This window comes from Leucopleurus acutus (genome assembly GCF_964270905.1).
Source record: "Leucopleurus acutus genome assembly, chromosome: 5".
Lineage (NCBI taxonomy): Eukaryota > Metazoa > Chordata > Mammalia > Artiodactyla > Delphinidae > Leucopleurus > Leucopleurus acutus.
The window spans coordinates 5,517,352-5,540,436 of NC_139147.1; the positions used below are offsets into that span (position 1 = coordinate 5,517,352).

The 23,085-nt window shown below is 47.9% G+C and overlaps 1 protein-coding gene across 1 annotated transcript in view; it reads right to left on the reverse strand.

The window, feature by feature from the left end:
• Positions 1-13,149: 13,149 nt before the first annotated feature.
• PCP4 (Purkinje cell protein 4) overlaps positions 13,150-23,085 on the reverse strand; it is a 56,124-nt gene continuing 46,188 nt past the window's right edge. Inside the window, exon 3 of the mRNA XM_082839922.1 lies at positions 13,150-13,548. Within this exon, the coding sequence (XP_082696048.1) occupies positions 13,421-13,548 (128 nt within the window). The 3' untranslated portion in view covers positions 13,150-13,420. The remainder of the gene's footprint in view (positions 13,549-23,085) is intronic.

A 23,085-nucleotide genomic window follows, 5' to 3' on the forward strand; every position in this document is an offset into this window, starting at 1 on the left:
AGAAAAATTTCCAGAACAGACGGGACAGCAGGGAGAGAGACAGTAACCCTGGTCCCCTCCTCCCCACCCTCTGTGACTCCAAGGCCCTTTTGCTTACAGATATGCTGCATGGCTCTATTCAGACAAGGTAGTTTGGATCCACCTCAAACAAGCTGCCAACTGACGTTTTGCAGGTTGATGCAGATTATGCTAGTGATGCTGAAACGCAGTTCTGTGAGCAGCCAAAATAGAAATAAATTTTCAGTGTCCTCTCACCCGAAGGTCAATAATTGTGCTTGAGGAACATATCATGCTCCACTAGCCAGCGTTTCTTCTTTGACAGATGATCTTGTTAACATTTACTTCAATCAACTTGGGGTATCTGCATTGTCATCCTCGTTGATTGGTGTCATCCGGTTGCAGACCTAGACGGTAAGAATTTTGGCTGTTTCATCATTGTCCATTGAGGTGTCCTTGAACAAGTCATTGTGGGGAGAAGAAAGATGAGACCCTTTCCAGAGTGAAGGAAAGAGCATGTCACCCTCTAAGCACTTTGCTCCAGACAAGTCAGTGCCCAGTGATGAGTACGGGTTTGAGAACAGACTAGGGGACGTGTGGGAGAGGGTAACAATTGTGCCCACAAAGACCAACAGCCAGGCATCAGGGCTGCTAGAGGCTTTGTCATAGGAGCTAAAGGCACAGACCCTGAAAACAGTCTGCTCAGATGAAAACAGCGGTTCTCCCATTTACAAATGACATGGGACATTGTTCAGAGGACTCTGTGCTTCTGTTTACTTACCTGGATAACAAAGAGCATCAACCTCAGAAGTTTCTTGTGAGAATTAAGATGATTAAAATGAGATTGTCCTTGCAAAGCCCTTAGCAGGGCACCTGGCTCAGAGGAAGTGCTCCCTTGAGTATTAGCCAATGTTGGGGACTGGCCAGATGCCCACCACCTCTGTCTCCTCCCTCTGAGCAAACAGAACAGCTATATTTCCCAGGCTCCCTTGCAAATAGAGCTGTACTGTGCAACTAGTTCTGGGCAATGGAATGTGGGTGGACTCTTGTGCCAGTTCTAGGGCTGACAGTAAAACAAACCTTGTGTAGTGCATTGAAGAGTGGCTCCCAAAAAAGACATATCCAAGTCCCCAACCCCCAGAGCCTGTGAAGATGTCCTTATCTGTGAAAAGGAGTCTTTGCAGATGTAATGAAGTCAAAGATCTTGAGATGAGATAACCTTGAGTCTAGGGTAGGCCCTAAATCAAATGACAAGTATCCTCGTAAGAGAAGAGAAAGAGAAAGAGAGTGAAAGAAAGAACACAGATACACAGTGAAGAGGTCCAAGTGTAGATAGAGGCAGAGATTGGAGTTATGTGTCTACAGCCAAAGAAACTCAAGAATTGTCAGAGGCACAAGACGCTAGGAAAGAGGCATGGAATGGATTCTCCCTCAGTGTCTCCAGAAGGAACCAAACCTGCCAACATCTTGATCTTGAATTCTGGCCTCCAGAGCTGTGAGACAATAAATTTCTGTTGTTTTAAGCCCCCAGTTAGTGTCAATTTTTTATGGAAGCCCTAGGAAACTAAGACACCAGGTAAGCACTCAAGCTCTTTCTCTCACAAGCAAATGACCCAAGGAGAGCAGACTCACCCAAGAGATGGAGCCTGAATCCCTGAGTCACCACCTGGGTGGAGAGCTGTCCGGGAGAGCTGACAGTGCTCATCAGATTGTACAGGAGTGAGAAACATGCTTCTTGTATACTGAACTGCTGAGATATGGGGTTGTTTGTTACAGCAGCTAGCATTAATTACCCTGAGCAATACAAATATTATGATGAAGAGATCAAAAGTAGGAATCCAGGTGAGACAGAAAGGAAGAGCAACCCAAGAGCAGGAAAGTTGAACAGAAGAGGAGGCAAGTGGTTCTCCCTCCTCACCCTCAGTGGTATATCAAGTTCTGGGTCTTGGGGATTCCCTGGCAGTCATTGTCAAAAAACAAAAGTTCTGGGTCTTTCTCGTTCAGTTGCACTCAAAACTCTGCTGGTCCCACCTTATCCTCAAAACCTGCTGGAGCTATTGTTGGCTCAGAGACATAGTCAGACCCCTTATTACAGAACAGGGCTGTCAAGTCCAGGACCCCATGGAGAAACATTAACATGATGTCCTGGGGAGACCTCACATAGAGGAGGAGTGTGGTCTCAGGCCAAAGCCAACCCAGGAGCACACCCAGGACTGAGCCAACACTGCTCAGGCATCCAGGTTAAAGCAAGATAAAGATGGTATAATCTATCCAGAAGACAACTCAGTTTGTCAGATCGTCCATTAAGAAAACTGGGAAATCATAGCGTGGGGCTTAGAAACTATAGGAAAAGAGGAGAGATGGTGCTCAGGAAATTCTGAGGGGCCACAGTGCAATCTGCGTCATCCCGAATGGAACTGATTTTAACTGGAATAGCTTATCATGGTCCTAGGACAGCATAGGTACAGGGAGACAGGCTCTGTTCTGTGCAGCCAGGATGCTTAGATCTTGTGTCCATCAGAGAATTATTGTCACAGACATCAAGGACCCTCCTGGAAAGCAGTAACCCTCTGGCAGAGAGCCTTGAGGGAGCAAGACTGGACCAAATGCAAGGGAACGAGGATCATTTGGAGAGCAGCCTGGAGGGTAAGGGGGCCGAGCGAGACTCCACAAAAACAAGCAAGGGAACATCTGGAAGGAGCAGGGAGAGTGGGCCCTGGGGAGCGTCCCTGGGGGGAGGGAGGGATGCACACATGCAGAGAGCATTACTCCTGTTCATCCTGAGATGCAGAAGCCATGTCCCAGAGACCTGAGCGCCAAGTCATAACAAATCAATAAAGAAGGCAGCGTCCCTGAAACGACCTGAATTTCCTGTTCTCTGACCTGAAAAAGCAGAGGAGCATTCACAGGAAATTCCCAAGGACGAGAGGGAGGGTTTCTTGGCTGAAGTTCCAGTGATGAAGCGGGTGAGGCTGCTCCAGAAACATAAGTCAATTCTTCCCATTTTTTAATTCTTAAGAAGCTGATTTCTTCATAAAAGGAGGTTGTAAAACATATAATATAAACAAAACATATCTTCCATATGGTCCAGAATTCTTGGAACCTGGAGTTCTGGCTAAAAATGCCCACACATCTCCCTTGTCTCATAGTCATGGCTTGGACTCCCCCAGAAGCAAACTTTAAGGCAAGGATTTGGATGAAGGTGGTTTGACGGGTTGGTTATCAGAGGCGGCATGGGCGGGGAAGTGCTGACATGAGGCAAGAAGGGAGTAAAGCCAATAAAGAGCAATGTGGTCGAGCAGGTCACTACGTGCTATTGGGGGTCACCTCCACCAGGATCTCTGGAAGGCAGGATGGTACAGCCTCGGAGTGACCCCACCCAAGGAGCAAGGGAGCCAGGATGGTTGTCCTCTAGCCCCCCACTGGGCATTGGCCAGGGACTGCCTTAAGTAGCAGTGATGCCCCATCACCACCGAGACCTGAATGCAGGCTGAGACAAGCCCCCGGGGAGTAGCAGAGGCTTGCAGGAGGCCATAAGTATTAACTGGAGTGACCAGGGCCAAGAGACACGGGAGACACGCAGACCATTTGTCTCACCACATCAATCCCAACTCCCCAGACCAGACATACCAAGAGAAGTGGACAGACAGCAACTGTCCAGGGAACTTGGTCCATATACGATGCCCATCTCCGTAGTTAGGCCACCAAAGGTGACCCTTGTGTGGCAGAGAATGTACCACCCCTCTATATCCATCCTCCCAGGTGTCCGTCCCGTGTCCCCTTCCTGGAACTGGAATGTGGACATCATGGTGATCCATCTTAAACCAGAAGGGAAAGGGCAGGTCCTCAGGATGGAGTCAAATGAGACAGAAGGAACGTGTTTCTGATCCCAGGAGCTACTCTCCCAGCCCCAGAAGGCTTCACCCAGACTGTCACAGGTGAGACAAGCCTGTCGTTGGAGCCACTTTTACTGGGGGCCTTGGTTAAAGCAGCTGAGCTCAAATCTCGATTGCCACCCCCTACCCTCTGCTTTTCTGAGATCTGGACTAATAGCGATGGAGAGGCACCATATTTGTTTGCTTCCGAGCTTTCTTCCGCTTCCATTCCCAGGGAATTTTAGCAAAAGGTTGTGTAGCCTAGCAAGCGGGGAGCCTCCTGAGGCCTGGCTGGAGGAAAGCACAGCCTCGTGTCTCTGATGGAAAGTCGGGGATGTGTTGAATCAGCCCTGTTTGTGGGTTAAGCTTCCTTGGGAGACACGCTGGCCCTTTAGGACTCTGGGCCGGGTCCAGGTGGTGCAGCCATGGACCAACCACTCCATTTCTCGGAGTCTTGCTTTATTTATTTATGAAATGCGCGGGTGGATGAGATCCCACCCCCGGCCCACCCCCGACCCACCCCCGGTGGCTTGAAGCATTGAACGCTTTTGGATTTATGAACAGGAAGGCACATAAGGGAGCGGTAGATGGGGGTGAGAGGACCGAGTGAGTGAGTGCTGGATTGAGAGCCCGCAAGTTCATTTAGACCCAGACAGTCACCAAACACACTCCACAAACAGCTCCCTGGAATCACCATCACACACCCCCTCGGAGGTTATCACATTAATAAAGGATCCCGAGTCCTGCTTTCCCATCCGACATTCAGCTCCACCAGGAGGATGCCCTTGGAGTTATACTGCAGCGGGAGGGTGGCAATGCTGGGGGAAAATTACAAATGCTGCAGAGTCTGCACTGCCCCCTCCCCACTCACAGCTCTGCAGCAGCAAAGCCATTCCCATGGCCACTGTGCTCGTCAGCTTGGCTCAGTGCCCTAGTGCTGCAAAGGCTGCCAGCTAGCTGGGTTGCAAACAGATCACACACAAAAGAGCCTAAGCAACACCTGAACCACGAGAAGATCTGCGATGACAGCCAGTGCTGGCCCCAGGCCAACCTCTGCAGCCTATGCGTGGCCTTTGCCCACAGCTCTGCGGTCTTGGTAGCTGTTGATGCCATGATGCTGCCAGGTCACTTCAGCCATCAACACCTCCCACCTTGGGGGATCCCACAGAAAATATGGGTGTGAAAATGCTATGCAGCTTCCATCCACAGAGACCCACCCTGGTGACACGGTGATCTGCCAGTCATCTCAATGGCCTCATCACTGGGCCACCATCTTTGACCTCAACAGATTTCTACTCGATGCGCTGATGTGTCTGCACTGTCCTTATGGAGAGGGGTAAACTGTGGTCTCCCCCTGCCAAGGGATTCTCCATTAACTAGTGCGATAATAATTAACACACGCATAGAAGGTAAGTTACAAGACCACACCAAGTGCTAAGGTACAAGAGATACAGCACACAAAACACCACTGTATGAATTTCCTATTGCTGCTGTAACAAATTACAGCAAACCGGTACCTTGAAATAACACAAATTTACTATTACAGCTGTGGAGGTCAGGAGTCCAAAATGCATTTTAAGGATTGAAAATCAAGATGTGGGCAGGGCTGAGCTCCTTTTAGAGGCTCTGGTGGAAGAGCTGTTTCCGCCTTTTCCACCTTCTGAATGCCACCTGCATTCCTTGGCTCACAGCGCCTTCCTCTGTCTTCAAAGGGCATCACTCCAACCTCTATGCCATCATCATATCTTTTTCTAACATGATCCTCCTGCCTCCCTCTGATAAGGACCCCATGATTATGTTGGGTTCTCCCAGACAACCAGTATGATCTCCCTACCTCAAGATCCTTAACTTAATCACATCTGCAGAGGCCCTTTTGCCATCTAAGGTAACATATCTATATTTTCTGGGGCTTAGAACATGGGCATCATTGGGAGCCATTATTTTATCTACCACCCCTGTTGGAATTCGGAGGCAAAAGGAACTCCTAAGGGCTTGAATGAATGAGGGAGGCATCATGGGGACCACTAAAGGTTGTAGACCCCTAAAGCCACCCTATGTGCATAAGAAATTGGTATTTGATGCCTCGTACTGAGTGATACAGGTGTCAAGGACCGCAGGCTCTCAAGTCAGACACAGATGAGAGATTCCACTTCACCCCTCACTAACTGCATGACCCTAAGCATTTCCTGAGCCTCTCTGAGCCTTAGTTTTCTCATCTGTAAAATAGGGATAAAGCACCTACTTTATAAGATTATTAAGACTCAATGAGATAATATATGTATAAAGTGCTCAGTGGCTTGCTTCAGCCTGACACACAGAAGGGACTCTGTTCCCTCCTTACCACCCTGGGGACTTTATTATACCCACTTTACAGAGGGGGAAATTGAGGCCAGTGGAAGTTATGGTTCTTGCCCAGGACAACACCGGTGGAAGTAACTGAGTTGGAGCCAAAGCCTGGCTCTGCTGACCACAGGTGCAGGGTGGTCTGCTCCCCTGAGAGGGTAGGTTGAGAGGAGGAGCTTCATCCACATGGAAGGAATGACAAAATATATGCTAAGCAGGATCCTGGATTTGCAGTGTTCAGACACCTGCTGTCTTTGCAGCCACCACAGGCTTGGGGATTTGTTTGTTTTTTTATTTTTATTTTTTGGAAGGAAGTGTCCTAGAAATGTACATGTCTTGGTGCCCATCTATCCTGATTCTATTGTATGTCTACGCATTGTCCGCTGGGCTGACTTAAAAAATCCACCACATGACTGCCTTTCTAAGACCCTCTTAAGAAAGAAAAATGAAGCATGAAGGCTGATTTTGAACTCTGACCAAATCAAGGTCTTGCTTGGCTGTTGACTGGATGAAACCACAGGGTTCCTTTATGTCTCTCAAATATGGATCTTCATGCCCTCAAATACAATGGGAGCTGATTTCTTCAGAGTACATGCAACTTGGATATGTATTTATTCATTCACTCTCCCAGCAAATATTTAGCAAGCAACTAACTTGCCATTGAATGGATGTCCCTGACCTCACGGAGCTGAGCAGAGGATGTGACACTGATCAAAGAAGCACATAAATGCATGTGAAAGTGAAGCTGTAATAAGAGCCTTCAAGAACAGGACCTTATGTATGGGGTGGGGATGTGAGGGGAGGAGTTGCACCAGAAACAGTGGTGTGTTTCCTCCACCTCCTGAGCACACAGGTGAACGAATTTCCTGCTTCCCTAGAAAATATGTGTAGCCACGTGCCTGTGTTCAGACCAGTGGAACTGCTTTGAGTCATTTCTGGGCCTGGCCCTTTACAAACCTTTGATGCCATCTTCCATGAGGAGGACAGCCATGGCTCAGAACACCTGCCTCAGGCTCTGCACTGAGTAAGAAATAAGCTTCTACTGGGTGTGGTCTCCTGGATCTGGGGGCTGAGCTCTTCCAGCAGTTAGTTTTACCTCAACTGCTCCAGAAGGTAACTTGTCAGCTCAGAACTAAAGCATGGTAGGAGGTAACCGGATTCAAAGGCTGAGGGGCAGACTGAAACGCCCTGATATAGGAGGAAGGCCAGCACATCTGAAAAGCTGAAGTATCCAGAAAGTGAGGGGAGAGGGCACGTCAAGGAGATTGGCTTTATCCTAAGAGCACAGGGAAGCTGGTGCAAGGCTTTAAGTGTGGGGACAATAAGGCAAGGAAAAGGTGACACAATCAGATTCACATTCTTAAAAGAGTACTCTGGCTGCTACAGGGGAATGTTCTAGAAAGAGAACAGTGGGTGCAAAGTGGAGGAATCAGAGGAACAGTGAAGTGATCCCAGTGTGAGTGGTGAGGCTCTCTCCCAGTTATCAGGTCAACCCAGACCTTTGGACCAGCGGATCATTAGAGAGTGGGGCACAAGCTCTCCTGTCTCGAGCTGGATATGCTCCGTGTGTGGCTTCCACAACACAGTGGATGGTTAGAGGACTAGGGCGCGGGTGGCCGTGGCAGTACCAGAGGGAAACATGTAGTCAGGGTGATGTTTCTGGCCTTGGTAAGGTACACATGAGAACATGGCAGGGAAGACTTCTCCCAGTCTAACTGTGCTTTCACCTGCAACCAGGTGTCTCTGTGCAAGAATCCATCTCATAAGTCAATGAGAGCCTGGCTTGGGACAAGACAGTCATCTCACTGGAACTCCTCAGTTCATTTTGCAGGTGGGCTAGGAAATGGTTCTTTAGTTGAGGGGCTATAAAAAAAAAACCCTCCCTGAAACCCAAAAAGCAGTAACAGAGAAGCCCTTCTCCATCCATCCACCCTTTGTGAGCTGTCACAACTCGTGTGATGGCATCTTTCTAAACTCTCAAGCAGCGGAGACCCTGCAACACTGGCACATAGAAATAACGAGAATGGTAGCTTCGGGGATTCAAAATCTTCATATTCACATCTGCTTTACAGGGCAAGGAGCAGAGAAAGGGCTAGTTCAGTGTTGTACTTTTGACAATCCTCTGGTCATTTTATCCATAAATCCTGATGAGGCCCTATGCAAACCCATCATTATCCCTGCCCTGCAGACCCACCCCTGACTCCCACGGAGGTCACATAAAACAAAGCAACAGTCACCGATATTCAATTAAGCATCTGTTAGCAAAAGAACAAACTATTTCCAAAAGGGCAACGTGGCACTGAGCAGAGTCCACTGTCACAGCTGTGAGGAAAACGTCAAGGCAGCAACTGAGAGGAAACAGTGGCAATGAGAACACATCAGAGCCAGGTGGTCGATCAGTGGGGTTGTGGAGCAAGGCCAGTGTGTTATTCAGTCCAATCACATTACAGTAAAGGACTTTCGGGAGAGCTGGTGAGCCCTGCCCCTGAGAAGGTGGATGTTGTGGACTGAATGTTTGTGCACCCCCCAAAATTCATAGGGTGAAACCCTAACTCTTAATGCAATCATGTTAGGAGATGGTACCTTTGGGAGGTAACAGGCTTTAGAACAGGTCATGAGGGTGGACCCCCATGATGGGATTGGTGCTCTTATAAGAGAAGAAGAGACACCAGAGCTCTCTCTCTCCACCATGTGAGGACACAGCAAGAAGGAGGCCGTCTGCTTAGAGACAGACAGGTGGTTGCCAAGGGGGGAGGGGGACGGATTGTGAGTGTGGGGTTAGCAGATGCAAACTATTACATAGAGAATGGATCAACAACAAGGTTCTACTGTGTAGCATGGGGAACTATATTCAATATCCTATGATAAACTGTAATGGAAAAGAATATGAAAAAGAATGTATATATATATATATATATATATGTATGTGTGTGTGTATATATATGTATAACTGAATCACTTTGCTGTACAATAGAAATTAATACATTGTAAATCAACTATACTTCAATAAAATAAATTTTAAAAGAAGAAGAAGGATGCCTCCTGCAAGCCAGGAAGAGAGCCCTCACTGGGGAACCAAACCTGCTGGCACCTTGATCATGGACTTCCAGCCTCCAGAACTGTGAGAAATAAATATTTATTGTTTAAGCCCCCCAGTTTATGATATTATGTTATAGCAGCCCAAGTTAGGATATTGGACATTGCACAGTGACTGAGAAACCCCACCTGGATCATCCATGATTTGAATTGGAGTCAAGTGAAAACTCCTTAACATGCCATTAATATGAATCCTCACCTTAAACACAAATTCTAAATGAACTCTAATCGTAAACTCTTTCTGCCTATCTAACCTTCCCCTACAATTATACTAACTTATTGAGGTTAAACTTCAGGGTATACAAAATGTGTGCATTCAAAGGTGCAATACTAGGCTTGCAAGACTTGAGAAAAGACAACTGCATGAAGTTAAAATCAAACAACCCAATTAAATGACCTATGGAGATGCCTACCTCATGCATGAGATGGTCTCTCACTGTCACTTGAGATGGAAAAATCCCTTCACCTCCCTCAAAACACAAGGATGGAGTGTAAGGAAGACAAGAAAGAACAAAGAAAGAAGCTAAAAATAATAGAAAAGAAGAGAGAAAATATTGTTAATTACAGATCATAGATAAGACTGTCTGCTTGGAAATCTTAAAGAATCCACTGAAAAATGATCAGATATTATGTAGTTCAGTAAGATGAGTAGTTAATGAGTTAAATATACAGATATCAGTAGTTTTCCTAGAAAACAGCAAAACCAACTAGAGAACACTTTGGGGAAAGATTCTATTTAGAAGGAAAAAAAAACTATGAAATCCCTAGAAATAGAACAGAAAGAAATCTGCAAGACCTATATGAAGAAAACTATAAAACTTGACTGAAAGTCATAAAATGCTCTAAGGACAATATTATAAAGACATCAATTCTTCCCTCACTGTACCCCAGTTTAGTTATAAATTCGTGTAATTCTGCTTGTCCGTGGCATTTTATTTTTTTCCTGCATGTCTTGGATGTTCTATTCTTGGATGTCTGTGAGACCCGAAAATTCTTTCTTTTTTTAGTTCATGTGAGTGGGTTTCTGCTCATTTCAACCAATGAGTCAACCTAGGCTGCCCTCCCATCTCTCGTGGGCCCATATATCTCGGGTCTTGGATCCTCTTATGCATCCCCCTGCATCTCTCTCCACATGAACTTTTGCAGCTTCTTGCAAAAGAAAGTTTGTTTTAAGAATTTGGGGCAGCTTTAACCTGCCACAATACCAGCTTCAGCCCCTACTCAATATCTCCTTCCCATTAACTGGCTCAGGTCCCATGACTATTGGTTCAAACTCACGAGGAAAAGATTCCGATTGTCAGAGCCCACCTGTTGGTTCAGGTGCCCACCACTGGCCCAGCTGGCTACAGCCAAGAGAAGCAGAGTCCCATGAATTGGGTTGACTCAAGAAAACGCATGCTGGTGATGGAGGTGATGATTGACTCTTTACCTCATGGTTTATCATTAATAATCTTCCATTTATCACACACCCACAAGGAGATATTTTAAATCCCTAACGTTTTCCCATCTACCTTGCCAAGAAGATTTTATCATCACCTTGATGGTAAGGAAACCAGCTGCTCAAGGTAAACTTCTCTGCGGTCACTTGGCCGACCTGTAGGTCAGAGATGAATCCAGTTCCAAGTCCCGAGTGCTGGGGTCCTGTCTCCTGGCCTGTCCAAGTTTGGGTAGCAGTACACACCCCGCCAAGTTGGGGTGTGCTAATACATCGTATCTCTGGGTCTGCAAAGTTCAGCACCTCTTTCTCCTGGGCTTTGCCCTGACTCTCCTCCACCAGCCAACCACCCAGGCTATTTAACTACAACTCCCACCATCTTTCAGATGGCTGCTGAGGGTGGCAATTCCTCAGGAAGACTTGAATGATTCTCCAAGCCTGGATGAGCTGTCTTCTCTCTGTTGCACTGCAGTATGAATCTCCCCATTTTACTGTCTATTTATCGGTGCCTCTTCCCCACCAGCCTGCCAGCACCGTGACAGCACCAAGTACATACATGTAGTAGGAGTTCAATAAACATGCATGAAATGCAACTGACACCATGTGCAGCCCAGCTCAGGTGCACCCTGGAGAGGAAAGTTCCATCCTCTTCTCTTCAATGAACACTGCAGCCCACGGGAGCAGAAAGGCCCTCCAAAGGCGGGAGTCATGAGCCACTGCTCTTTCCTCTGGCTCCACGAATCCATAGACCCAACACACCCAATTCAATGCAGAGAGAGGTACATTTGGAGTCACCCCCCCCCCATTGATGTTGGCTGGAGTTTTAGACTCTCATGAATCCACCTGGGAAGTAAAAAATTAAATTCATCCCTGTGGTTCACAAGAAGTCAGATACACCCTTGTCCTGTGATTGGAATGAAGGTGTATCAGAATCATTGAGGGGTCTCTCCAAATGTCACAGCCCTCACCCTACTCCCCTCCTTTTGCTCTCATGGGGATTTGTCAGGGAGGGAGGGAGAGTTTCCTGTCCCTTAGAATATTGGGGAAGAACCCCTCCCTAGGACTCCCTGCTTTGCACGAAAAGTCTCCTCTTGGGGGAGTATCCTCACTATAAAACCAGATTTGCTTCCAGATTTGTTGAACTGTGCTGGCCATCAGGTCCAGACACATACAGCAAGGGGATATCCCACTTCCTTTATGTGAAATATTGGAGAGAATGAGAGAGAAATGGGGTTGCTGTGAGATGGGATGTAGAGGGAATTCATCGGAATTCCTTAAGCACTTGTTTTGTTCCCAACTTTCTTTACATTGATGCTCCAGGGAACTGCAAAGAAGACTACGTCACATTCATACCCCTTCTGTCTAATGAAGCTTTCTATGGAGAGCTCCCTCAACCCACTGTCCTCTTTTCAGCGGGGACCACAGGTCATCAGGAGTCCCAAGAAGCCCTGGTTGCTTGCCAGTGCTGCAATGATCCTAACTAGTGCTTGTCTAATTGGAAACCCATCAGAGGAGCCCGAGTTCGCCCTGTCCCTAGCAGCCCCAGAGAACTGTCCAGGAAAAGGAATGAAGACTAAATGCAGCTTCCACATCAGGTTCTCATGCGGCACAGCTCCAACCAACAGCCAGTCTCGGGGGCGGGGGCCTCCTGCCACCTGGGGCCCCAAGGCAGTCACTCACCCCGCCCCCTGGCTCTTGACTCGGAGTGTTCTCTGCATGTGACAGCCCTCTCCTCCCTGCCTACCCTTTGGGGTGTGGGAAGCAATTCACCTATGAGGTTTGCAGGGGAAGAGATGGGATGGGAGAGAACTTGCAGCTTCTTCAAATTGCAGGATGTGCTAAATAATCCTAACAGGTGGCAACTCACTCCCTGAGGGGTGTCAGGAGCTGCGGAGGGGGATGGGAGGGCAGACCAGAGAGCCACCTGGCCCTGGAGCACCCCAGGTACGGAGAGCTGCTGGTGAGCGGCAGACCAGCCCTCAATAGTGGGGGCATCCCCTGCGGAACTCCGAAATGCAAAATGCGCCTGCTGTGTAAACCTGGGTGACTGCCCCTAAACAGATGCATCGCCCTCCCCCTTCTTGTTCTCCTGGATGAGTCTTAATTCCCCAGGGAACATTCTGACTCTCTAGCACCCCAGGATCCAGGGCTCTAATCCAATCATAAGAAGAAAATTCATTGCCATCGCCAGTCAGAGGTTAGAACTCTCCAAATGAGACAGGCACAGCTGAGAACGCATCTTCCATTCTCAGCAGGAAAGCTCCTCACAGAAGGCACCCACCGTGTTTCGGCTCTAACTCTTAGAGGGAGAAGAAAATAGACATCTAGCCTTACTTCTAGCAACGGTAACTTCCCAAGTTAATATAAAGGGAGAAGTGGAGGCAGACACTTGAATCATGCATCTCAACTCCATTTTATTACAACATCAAGGAAAATAATCAGTTGCGAGAGGAATGATACTGGAGATAAACAGATATTAAGCCGCTCACAATTGCATAGTCTATGCCTTCCTACAAGGGTATAAATATCACGGGTCTCTGTACATGCATTGCGGGACTGCGGTGCACGTGGGTATCATGTGCAGATGATTTCCCTCGAAGGTGTTGTTCTTTTAATTTCTTAACAGGGTGGTTGAAGGTGGTGACTTCAGGCAGACTAGGAAGGGGCTCTCCCGCTAGGACTGGGACCCAGCCTTTTTCTTCTGGAATTTTCTGAACTGAGACTGAATGGCCACTGCTGCGCGTTCTGTCTCTGGTGCATCCATGTCGATGTCGAACTCCTCTTGAACCTTCTTCTGCCCATCTGGAGCAAGAAAAACACAAACATAAGGCAATCACTGAGCTGCAAGCAGGAAGACGGACAGCAGCTCTGGATCAACAAAGCCTCCGGGGCACCACGTGGCACCACCCCCAGCACAAGACCTAGTTTGCAAAATACAAGCCTGTGGAGTGCGTCCTGAACCTCCTCCGAGCTCAGAAGAAGCATCTTCTGGCTGCTTGGCTTCTACCCCTGTGAGGGAGGGACGATGAAACTCAAAGACACAGTCGCAACATCGTAGATATTTTCTGTGCATGATTTTCTGTTCTTATGGCCCCATTTAACATTAGGGTTAACAGATACACACTACTATGTATAAAATAGATAAACAACAAGGACCTACTGTATAGCACAGGGAACTGTACTCAATATCTTGTAATAACCTGTAACGAAAAAGAATCTGAAAAAGAATATATATATATATATATATATATATATATGTTTAACTGAATCTCTTTGCTGTACACTTGAAACTCACACAACACTGTAAATTAACTATACTTCAATTAAAATTTCTTTTTAAATTTTAGCAATGATGTTACTTTCCTCTGGTTTCTCATGTAGATACAATTTAAATAGTGCTACAGATATGGACCCAGTGATACAACCACTGGAGCTAAAAAAATCACTGAGTTTCTGTGCACACACCCTTCTATTACCAATGAGATTTACTTATTGAATTAGGGCTTCTGTTTTTATCATTGTCACAGATGGATGACACCATTCGACCTTCACAATCAAGCTGGACTTTCACAAGTCTTACATTTTGTTCCAACAAGGTAGGCTTTGCATTTTTTGCTAAGGCAGAGGAATGAACTCATTCATGGTTACAATCATTGAAAATAGGATACAAGCCAAAACGAAGTGATCACCTGTGCTGATTGTCCCTGTGTGCTGTGACCTTTCCAGCTAAATGCTGAAAACAAACAGATAAATAAAACCCTCTAATCACTCCTTCGGTCTAGCGAAAGTTAATCATTAGAATCATTAAAGGCATTATTTATTTTGCTTTTTTTTTTTTTTGGACCAGGGATTAAACCCATGACCCCTGCAGTGGAAGCGCAGAGTCCTAACCACTGGACCGCCAGGCGAGTCCCAAAGGCATTATTTTTTAATACAGACACAAGGACCCACCCCAGACTCAGGGCTGCCTCTTTGTATGGCCACAGCGGAAGAGCTCCTGAGAACAAGACCAAGTTAGATAAATCAGCGTCCCTGGAGGTAGAGCCAGACAGCCCTACTTTTTAAAAAAGCCTCTCCAAGATGATTCCATTCCAAGATGCAGGCAGAGTTGAGATCCAGCTACTTGGCTTCAGATGAAGTAACAAACAAGGTCCTGAGGTTAATTCCAGGAAGAACTGGGGGCAGAACCCACCTCGGCACCTGGACGGAGAGCAACCCTGCCACCCTGGGCTCACACCTGGAGCAGAGGGGCCGGACAGTGTGAAGAGCACGTCTAGTTTGGGGATGGGAAAATCGGGGGCATTTGAGGCAGGAGAGGAAGCCCAGCCAGGGAGCAGGGACAAGGCTCTATTCCTTGACTTTGTCACCAGGCAGCCTGAGTTCATCACTTAACCTAAATGTGGTCCATCTCTTCAATGCCTGTCTTAGTGCCCTTGGATGAAAGTATTCAGGCAGCATAGAGGGTAGAGGACACTGGGAATATATGCGAGACAGGTTCCTTCTCTCCTGTTTACTCTGTCCTGTTCTCTCTCACACAATCTCTCTCTCTCTCCCTCTCTCTCTCTCTCTCTCTCTCTCTCTCTCCCTCTCATAAATAGCTAGCTAGATAGCTAGGTAGTTAGAAAAGATAGATGATAGACAGATAGGTAGATAGATAGATAGATAGATAGATAGATAGATAGAATGATAGAATAAGTAGATAGATGAGAGAGAGAGAGGGAGAGAGAGAGAGAGAGACATGCATCTGGTTGCGTGACATTTCCCTTGTAGATCCTCGAGCAGGCTCCTCTCAATTTTCCCAGAGACTAAGCAGTTTCTGCCCGGAGCCCTCCAATCCCACCTCCATCTGGGAGGAGAGGATGCTGGCTTTGTAAGCCTTGCCGGACTGATCGGTCCATGACCTAAATCAGCAGAATTGTTTTCCTCTATCCCTTGACTGCTGAGGTCCCTAAGTGCAGAGATTTTGAGTGCACCACTGTCCAGGGATTATTTGGGGCAATCTTTTTTAACCCATGAGAACCCAGATGATATGGAGAATAGTGGGATTGTCTCTTACTGCATCGGGTAGCCATCCACATTTTACTCCACACTGCAGGGCCCTTTCTTCAGAGACTCTCTAAGGGACAGGGCTATCAGGAGGCATAGGAGTTTCCTGAACCTCAAGTTCATCCTTTAAAAATGTTTCACTAATGTTATCACATGAGCCCGGGACTAAAGTGCAAATATCTAGCGAACCTGAAATGTGATGGCTCCAGCTCACCTGCCCACAGCAGGGAGGAGAAGCAGCAGCTTCTGTACCAAGATTGTCATAAGATGGTTTGGAGACCCAAGCCCCTGTCCTCCCAGAGGAACCCTTGCATCTACTGTACCGTGATTGCAAAGGGGGAAAATGAGCTCTGACTCAACAGAAGATGGGAGATTTCATTTTCAGATTTAAAATGTCGCTGCAGCCTGAAGCTTTTGAATAGCCTGCTTTATCTTTTCCCTTTTACAATAATGGAAGAAAACAGCAATATTATTTTTTGACACATGATGAATGAGAATGCGGAAAATTATGTATATTTAGGGAATGTATAATGAGACAGTAAGGGCGGGTCATAAAAATGAATTTCACAATTATATCTTCAACTAATATCTTCAGCCAAAAGTGATTTATCGAGTTCTCCCTCGTTTGAAAAGTATTCCAGTGTTTAAAAAAGAAACCACTAATATTTCAGGAATCGTTACTCTCTCTACTTTGTAGAGTCAGCATTTCTTGGGGAAGGTCTGCCATGGTTACTCCAGCTGAGCCGTCCAGGGACGTGCAAAGCAGGAGGGGGACCCAGACTGTGGTGGAGAGGGGACAGCTAATTAGAATCGGTGGCGCAGTGTTCAATGCAAATGATGTGAGGGTCTGGAGATGGGTCCATGTGGTCCTGGGAGCTAGAAAAGCAGAGCTCTGAGCACCCCAGACTCTGCAGAAGGGAAGGGATGATGGAGGAGAGCATCTGAGGGACCACTGCCAGTGCCCAGAGCCCCTGGCCCTGCAGAAATCTCAGTCATCAAGCTGCCTGCCAAGGCTCTTCTCCCATGACTTGGGTGATGGTGACCACGGAGGTTGCAGGGTGGCCATACGAAAGCCTCCCTTCCCCTTCACTCCAGGGCAGAGGAGAGATGCCTACCACCAGCAGCAGCTGAGACCCAGAGATAGGACCTCAGCCATGCCCACTGGGGACAGGAAGGGCCCCAGGAGGGTGAGCTCCCTCCAGGGCCCACCCCATCCCCTCCCCCCACCGCATGTGGCTCTCCTTGGGGCGATCGCTATCTTATTCTACTTCCTGCTCTCCTCCCTAGTTTGTGGTCCATCGTCCCACTACAGCGTGAGCTCCGTAAGGGCAGGGACATCACCTGCCTTGTTCCAGTGGCTCAGCCAGGGCTCGGCACAGAGTAAGTGTTGCGTGAGTGACCAATGATTGCAAGTGAGTCCGTTAACCAATAAGGCAGGCGGCTGCCCAGTGCAGGCCTTTCCTGGAGGGCTGCACCAAGTCACTCACCCTGGGTGGGAACCGTTTCATTTCCACGTGGCAGGGGGTCCTCAGCCCCTCTTCCACCACATGGCCTCTCGAGGAGGAGACTGGGAGGTGCCACGGCAAAGCCTCCGTGGGGCCTTGACCTCAGGTGACATGGTGAGGAAGAGGTGAGGTTCCTCTCTCGGATGGAAAATGTGGCCACTTGGAATGACGTCAGGAAGCGTTGTCTAAAGGGTTATAGGGGATGGTCAGGGCCCTGGTGGGAGAAGGGGTGCCCAGGCGTGCAGAGGTGGGCATCTTCCGATACTCCCACTGATGGTGGATTCTCATGCCAGGGAGCTCCGGATGGGCTAAGCCCCTCCATGCCCAGAGCAGTGCCTGCCATCAGCACCATGTCAGAGAATAAACAAAAGGCAGGCCTCACGTCAGGCAGACAGAGCCCTCCAGTCCCCTGGCGGATGGAGCTGACTCCTTCCCAACCCTCAGACCCTCCCGGCCCAGATGAGGCCGCTGGCAGAAGCAGGGCTGTGGGTCAAGGCGAGGTGGATTGGGGGTGTCTCTGCCTGCTCTGTGGCTCTCAGGAAGGTTCCTAGCTTCTCTGAGTCTCAGTTTGCTCATCTCAAAAATGGAGAAGTAAAAATATTATTTTAAAAGCCTGCTCCGGGAGTTCCCTGGTGGCTTAGTGGTTAGGATTCTGGGCTTCCACTGCCGTGGCCCAGGGTCAGTCCCTGTTCTGGGAGCTGAGATCCCACAAGCCGCATAGCACGACCAAAAGAATTTTTAAAAAACCTTTTTAAAGCCTGCTGCACCTAGTCATCAGTGTCATGTGCAAATCCAGGCCATGGTGTAAATTGCATGCAGGCCCAGTTTTGACGGGCAGGCCTTGCTACATCAGAGACGGCTGTGGACAGTCACGTGGTTCTCCAGCCCGGCCAGGGCCCTGCATCTGCTCAGTGGTGAGACTTACGGGTGCTTGGGCCCCAACGCGAAGGGGAAGGGATGCTGTCCAGCAGGGCCGGCCATGCAACCTCCAAACACAGCCCGGCAGGGGCGTCAAGGCATCAGGCCCCTCAGGTGCCTGTGGCATTTGCTGGGCTTTTGTTTGTGGGGACGGTCCCTGCTCAGCAGCACAAAGCACAGAGACTCCTCCACCTAAAGAGGACTCCCAGGTCCCGTGAATAGACACCTGGGAGAGTGCAGAAGAAGGGCGGTGCCCGTCCCTGCCGCTGGGAGGCCCTGAGGGCACCGGGCTCTACACAGCTTCTCCATCAGAAGGGACAGTAGACCTCGGTGAGCTGTGCAGGGGACCTGAGCCGTCTTCATTTCCAGATCTCCCTGCAGCCACCCCGCTTGTCCTCTGCTGCTGCTCACATCTGCACTGGGTGGGCTGCACCTGACGTTATTATTCAGGGTCCCGATGCCTGACGTGGACAAAACACATCCCGCTCGGTTCCTGGTGGTGGCTTTTGAGCCTGAGCGCCTTGTAAACTGCCGGGGACTGAGCAGTCCTTATCACCTGTATCTGTCTGGGGTCCTGGAATTTGATTATTTCTGTATGTCCCTCCACGAAGGAGTTCTAAAGCTTACCAGGAGAATGGTCAACAGATTATTTATTCCAATCCACTGGTGTGATACAAAAAGATAGCAATTGCCAACTCCCCTGGAGAATGAGAGGAAAACCCACTTCCTGACAGTAGAGCTCAGGAGGTGTGAGTAGGACCCCAACTGTCATGTTCCGTGGACCAGGGCCCCCCACAGACCTTCAGGCCCATTGCCTGGAGCATCTGGTCTCAGAGACATGAGGCAGTCTGAGGAGGTGAGGATTAAAACCTATCAGGCAGGGGCTTCCCTGGTGGTGCAGTGGTCGGGAGTCCACCTGCCGATGCAGGGGACACGGGTTCGTGCCCCAGTCCGGGAAGATCCCACATGCCGTGGAGTGGCTGGGCCCGTGAGCCGTGGCCGCTGAGCCTGCGCGTCCGGAGCCTGTGCTCCGCGACGGGAGAGGCCACAACAGTGAGAGGCCCGCGGACCGCAAAAAAAAAAAAAAAAAACCTATCAGGCGGGACAGCTGACTGTTTCCACCACAGTATCCGTCTACCTACCCGTTATCCATCTCTCCGTGTCCCCATCTATCCTCTCTCTGAGAACAAAAGGCACAGCTGCAAAAGCGTCCCAAGCAATTAGACTTTCCTCCCTGGGAAGACACTTCATCAAACAACCCAGGCACAACACAGAGCACTGCCGATGGCCCCAGCCTGATGAAGAAATGGTGCTCCCTGGGGCTTGGGATGTCTCAGGATTCAGCGCTGCCATGACCTCCCCACCAGGAAAACATCCAGTCCTATTCAGATTTATACTTTGCACGGCTCTAGGTATTCCTTACACCATTTTCCTGAGATATTGCCTTTTCCTTGCAGAAACTGAGACAGGGAATGGCCCTGCTGGTTTTCATTTTATTATGTCATAAGAGAAACGTTGAGGTAGCCCTTCTTAAAGATGTCGTTATGTTAAGAACCAGTCTTCCCTGAGCATTAAATGGATCTTCCTTCCTAGACGTAAGTGGATTTTCTTTTACAGATCATTTGATGGCAAATGGAAAATCGAGAATCATAAATATAAAAGGAAGGAACTGCTACCGGGTAAAGACAATCCCAAATGGATATGACAAGTCTATGATGCTGTCATGAAAATCCATCCAATGGGAGAACGGTTTGATAGACTACAATCCTCTTTGCATGATAAACACAGAGTGTGAACTGATAAACACAGATCATCCCTACAGCACCATCAAAATTTCTTACTGAGCAGCTGTATTAACCAGTAGGGCTGCCATTATGAAATGCCACAGACTGGGTGCCTTAAACAGCAGACTTTTTTTTTTTTTTTTACAGTTCTGGAGCCTGGAAGCCCGAGACCAAGGTGTCAGATGCTGTGGTTTCTCCTGAGGCCTCCCTCCTTGACTTGTAGACGGCTGCCTTCTTGCCATGTTCTCACATGGTCTGGGGTCTCTTCCTCTTCTTATAAGGACACCAGTCAGATTGGATTAGGACCCACCCTGATGACCTCATTTTAACTGAATCACCTCTTCAAAGGCACTATATGCAAACACAGTCACCTTCTGAGGGACAATGGCAGTTGGGGGGCGGCAGGGGGTCAGGGCTTCAGCATAGGAATTTGGGGGGAGACACAATTCAGACCTAATCTAACTTTGGGCCTCTCTAGGTTCTAAAGTAACTTTGCATTCTGTGCCTTGTCTGGCTTCTGCAAACGTTTATGAGAGCTGCAGGGGATATCCACCGTCCCCATTTTACAAAGGCTCAGAGACCGTAAGGTGCCTCACCTAAGAGCACCCAGTGAGTGCTGGCCATGGGCTGATTCAGAATCCAGGTCTTGTTTTTATTCCCCAGGATGTTGTTCCTTTCAGGGCCTTAGACAGAGGCCAAGATGACAGCCTTCTGTATGGACCAGTTAATGTTGCTTAGGGGGCAAAAGAAATCTTAAATAGTCCAAGTCTAAACACATGGTACCATCTACCAGTTTGGAAAATCTGCCTGTTTACTAGGTGGTCCAGGAGAATTTATACCAAATTCTGTCGTTCGGCAAATGACCTGGAAGGCCTCGTACAGGCCCATCACTGTTCTAGGGGCTGTGAGAAAACAGAGCGCAAGCACAAAACCCTGCTCTCCTGAGAAAAGAGAAAATAAAAAGGTAAATTCATGGATAAGTGTTAGAATTTCAGAAATTTCAAAAATAAAGCAGGGTGCTGAGTGGGAGAGCGAGTGTGCATGCTTTAAGGTGGCCAGGTAAGGTCTCTGGGAAGGGGACAGGGTGGAGGGAGGAGGCCCGAACCCAAAGCGAACCTCACACCCACCTGCCCAGATTGGGAGCGGGGGGCAGGGGCCCTTCACCAATGAGAAAACACTTTTTGAAAAATTATTCTTCACTTGTTGAAAAAGCATTCTTCATCCATGCAGTTACCATCAAAGTGGCAGACTTCAAATAATTAGCATAAATTCTGTAGAAATTAACAGACATGCAGTCATCCAAGGTATAACAGAGCTACTCATGGATCCTGCAACAGCTCAGGATATGATTTTAAAAGTTGGAAATTCAGCATCATTCCAAAATATATCATATTAACCACCACGCTTGATCAAAGGAACTCTCACATGTGTTTACAATGAGGCAAAGTCATTGCCTAAAGATACTGGCAGTAATTCGTGAACCCAGGGGCTTGTCTTGTGTGCGCGCGCGCGCGCACACACACACACACACACACACACACACACACACATACACACACACACACAGGTAAAGGCTTTCGTTTACACATTTATAACCCTCCATATTTTAGGATTTATTTTCTAGAAACATATTACCTCCTAAGGCCTAATCCTGTCGATCAGAAATTTGCACATAAGCAGTAAATTGGGATATAATTGTCCTGAGTAGGAGTTTGCCTTGATTAGGAGGCAAAGCACAGAGCGTACTATAAAAGGACCTAAAGTTTAGCACGCCATCAAGAAATAACAGTCATTTAACTTAGTATGCCCTGCAAATGGGGTATTTTAATGCCAAATTTCTTAGAATGTCCTACCTTCTTTCAAAGAATAATGTTAACTTGGAAAGAATTAACGTCTGTCAGTTGGGTTGCCCTTGATACATATAAGCTAACTGACACATTGTGTTCGGGCTCCTGGGGACCCTGAGAGCTGGCCACTGACCCTCTCCGGACCAGGGCTACCACCGAGTGGCCCAAGGACAGCCAGCATGGCTTCCTTCATAAGGATCCAAACCCAGCCCTCCGGGCAGGAAAAGTAAAGGGACAAATAAGAAAAGTAAGAATTGGAATGTTTATCCTTTAAGCCTCAAATTGGATCAAAATACATCCAGAGAACAAGGCAGCTAGCGTTAGGGAAAAGGTCAATTCCTCCTGGGAAAAAAATAAAAATAAATTGGTATACCTAGTTCATCACGATGTTGACACAGAGAGCCATTTCATGAAACGCCAATAAAAACAAAGACAACACATTCTTTAAAAAGCTGGAAATGAACAGGAAGAGGCCACAGCATCCTCAGCCAGTTGTTCCTGAGTTAAAACAGTGCCTCCCTTGCTGGGCGGGAGCGTGGAATCCCAGCAAGCCAGCTCCGGGCTCCGAGCTTTGGGCGATTTCTTGCTCTTGCCCGCTGGCTCAGGATTTATTGAATGGAGGCTGCTGGTGCGGAGAATTGCAATTTTCCAGTCCTGTGCTAAGCAGCAGAGACTAATGAGCAGGGTCAGGCATTAGCAGTGGCAGGCAAGGGGGTGGCTTTCCACAACTGCAGTGTTCTCTCTCACATCAAATGAAAACACATTTCCCATTTCTCCTAACTTTGCATTTACCAAGTTAGCGCCCTTTTGGTACTTACAACTTTTTCCAAGAGAGAGAAATTCTCTTTTGTCCTAAAATAGAGGCCTTCTGAAACCCACAGCCTCCACTGTTCCCATCAGGCTTTGGTAATATGAAGCCTCTCTCTCCCATAATCCCATTTCTCTGGCCCCTACCTGGATGCACCTTGCTCAGATGACTACCCAGCTGTGGCATTTAGGTAATCAGATAAATGCACATCTGTGGGAATCAATGGAAAAGAATAAGCACTGGAGAGACCAAAAATTTCCCCAAACTCATTAAGTCTAGGAAGAGAACCAAAAAACGATATAAATATCGTTGAAAAAAGTTTTCTATTGGAAAGGCAAAATCGGTTTCCTAGCTGTATTAGTCGGCTAGGGCTGCCTTAACAAACCACCACAGACAGTGCAGCTTACACAGTAGACATTTATTGGCTCCAG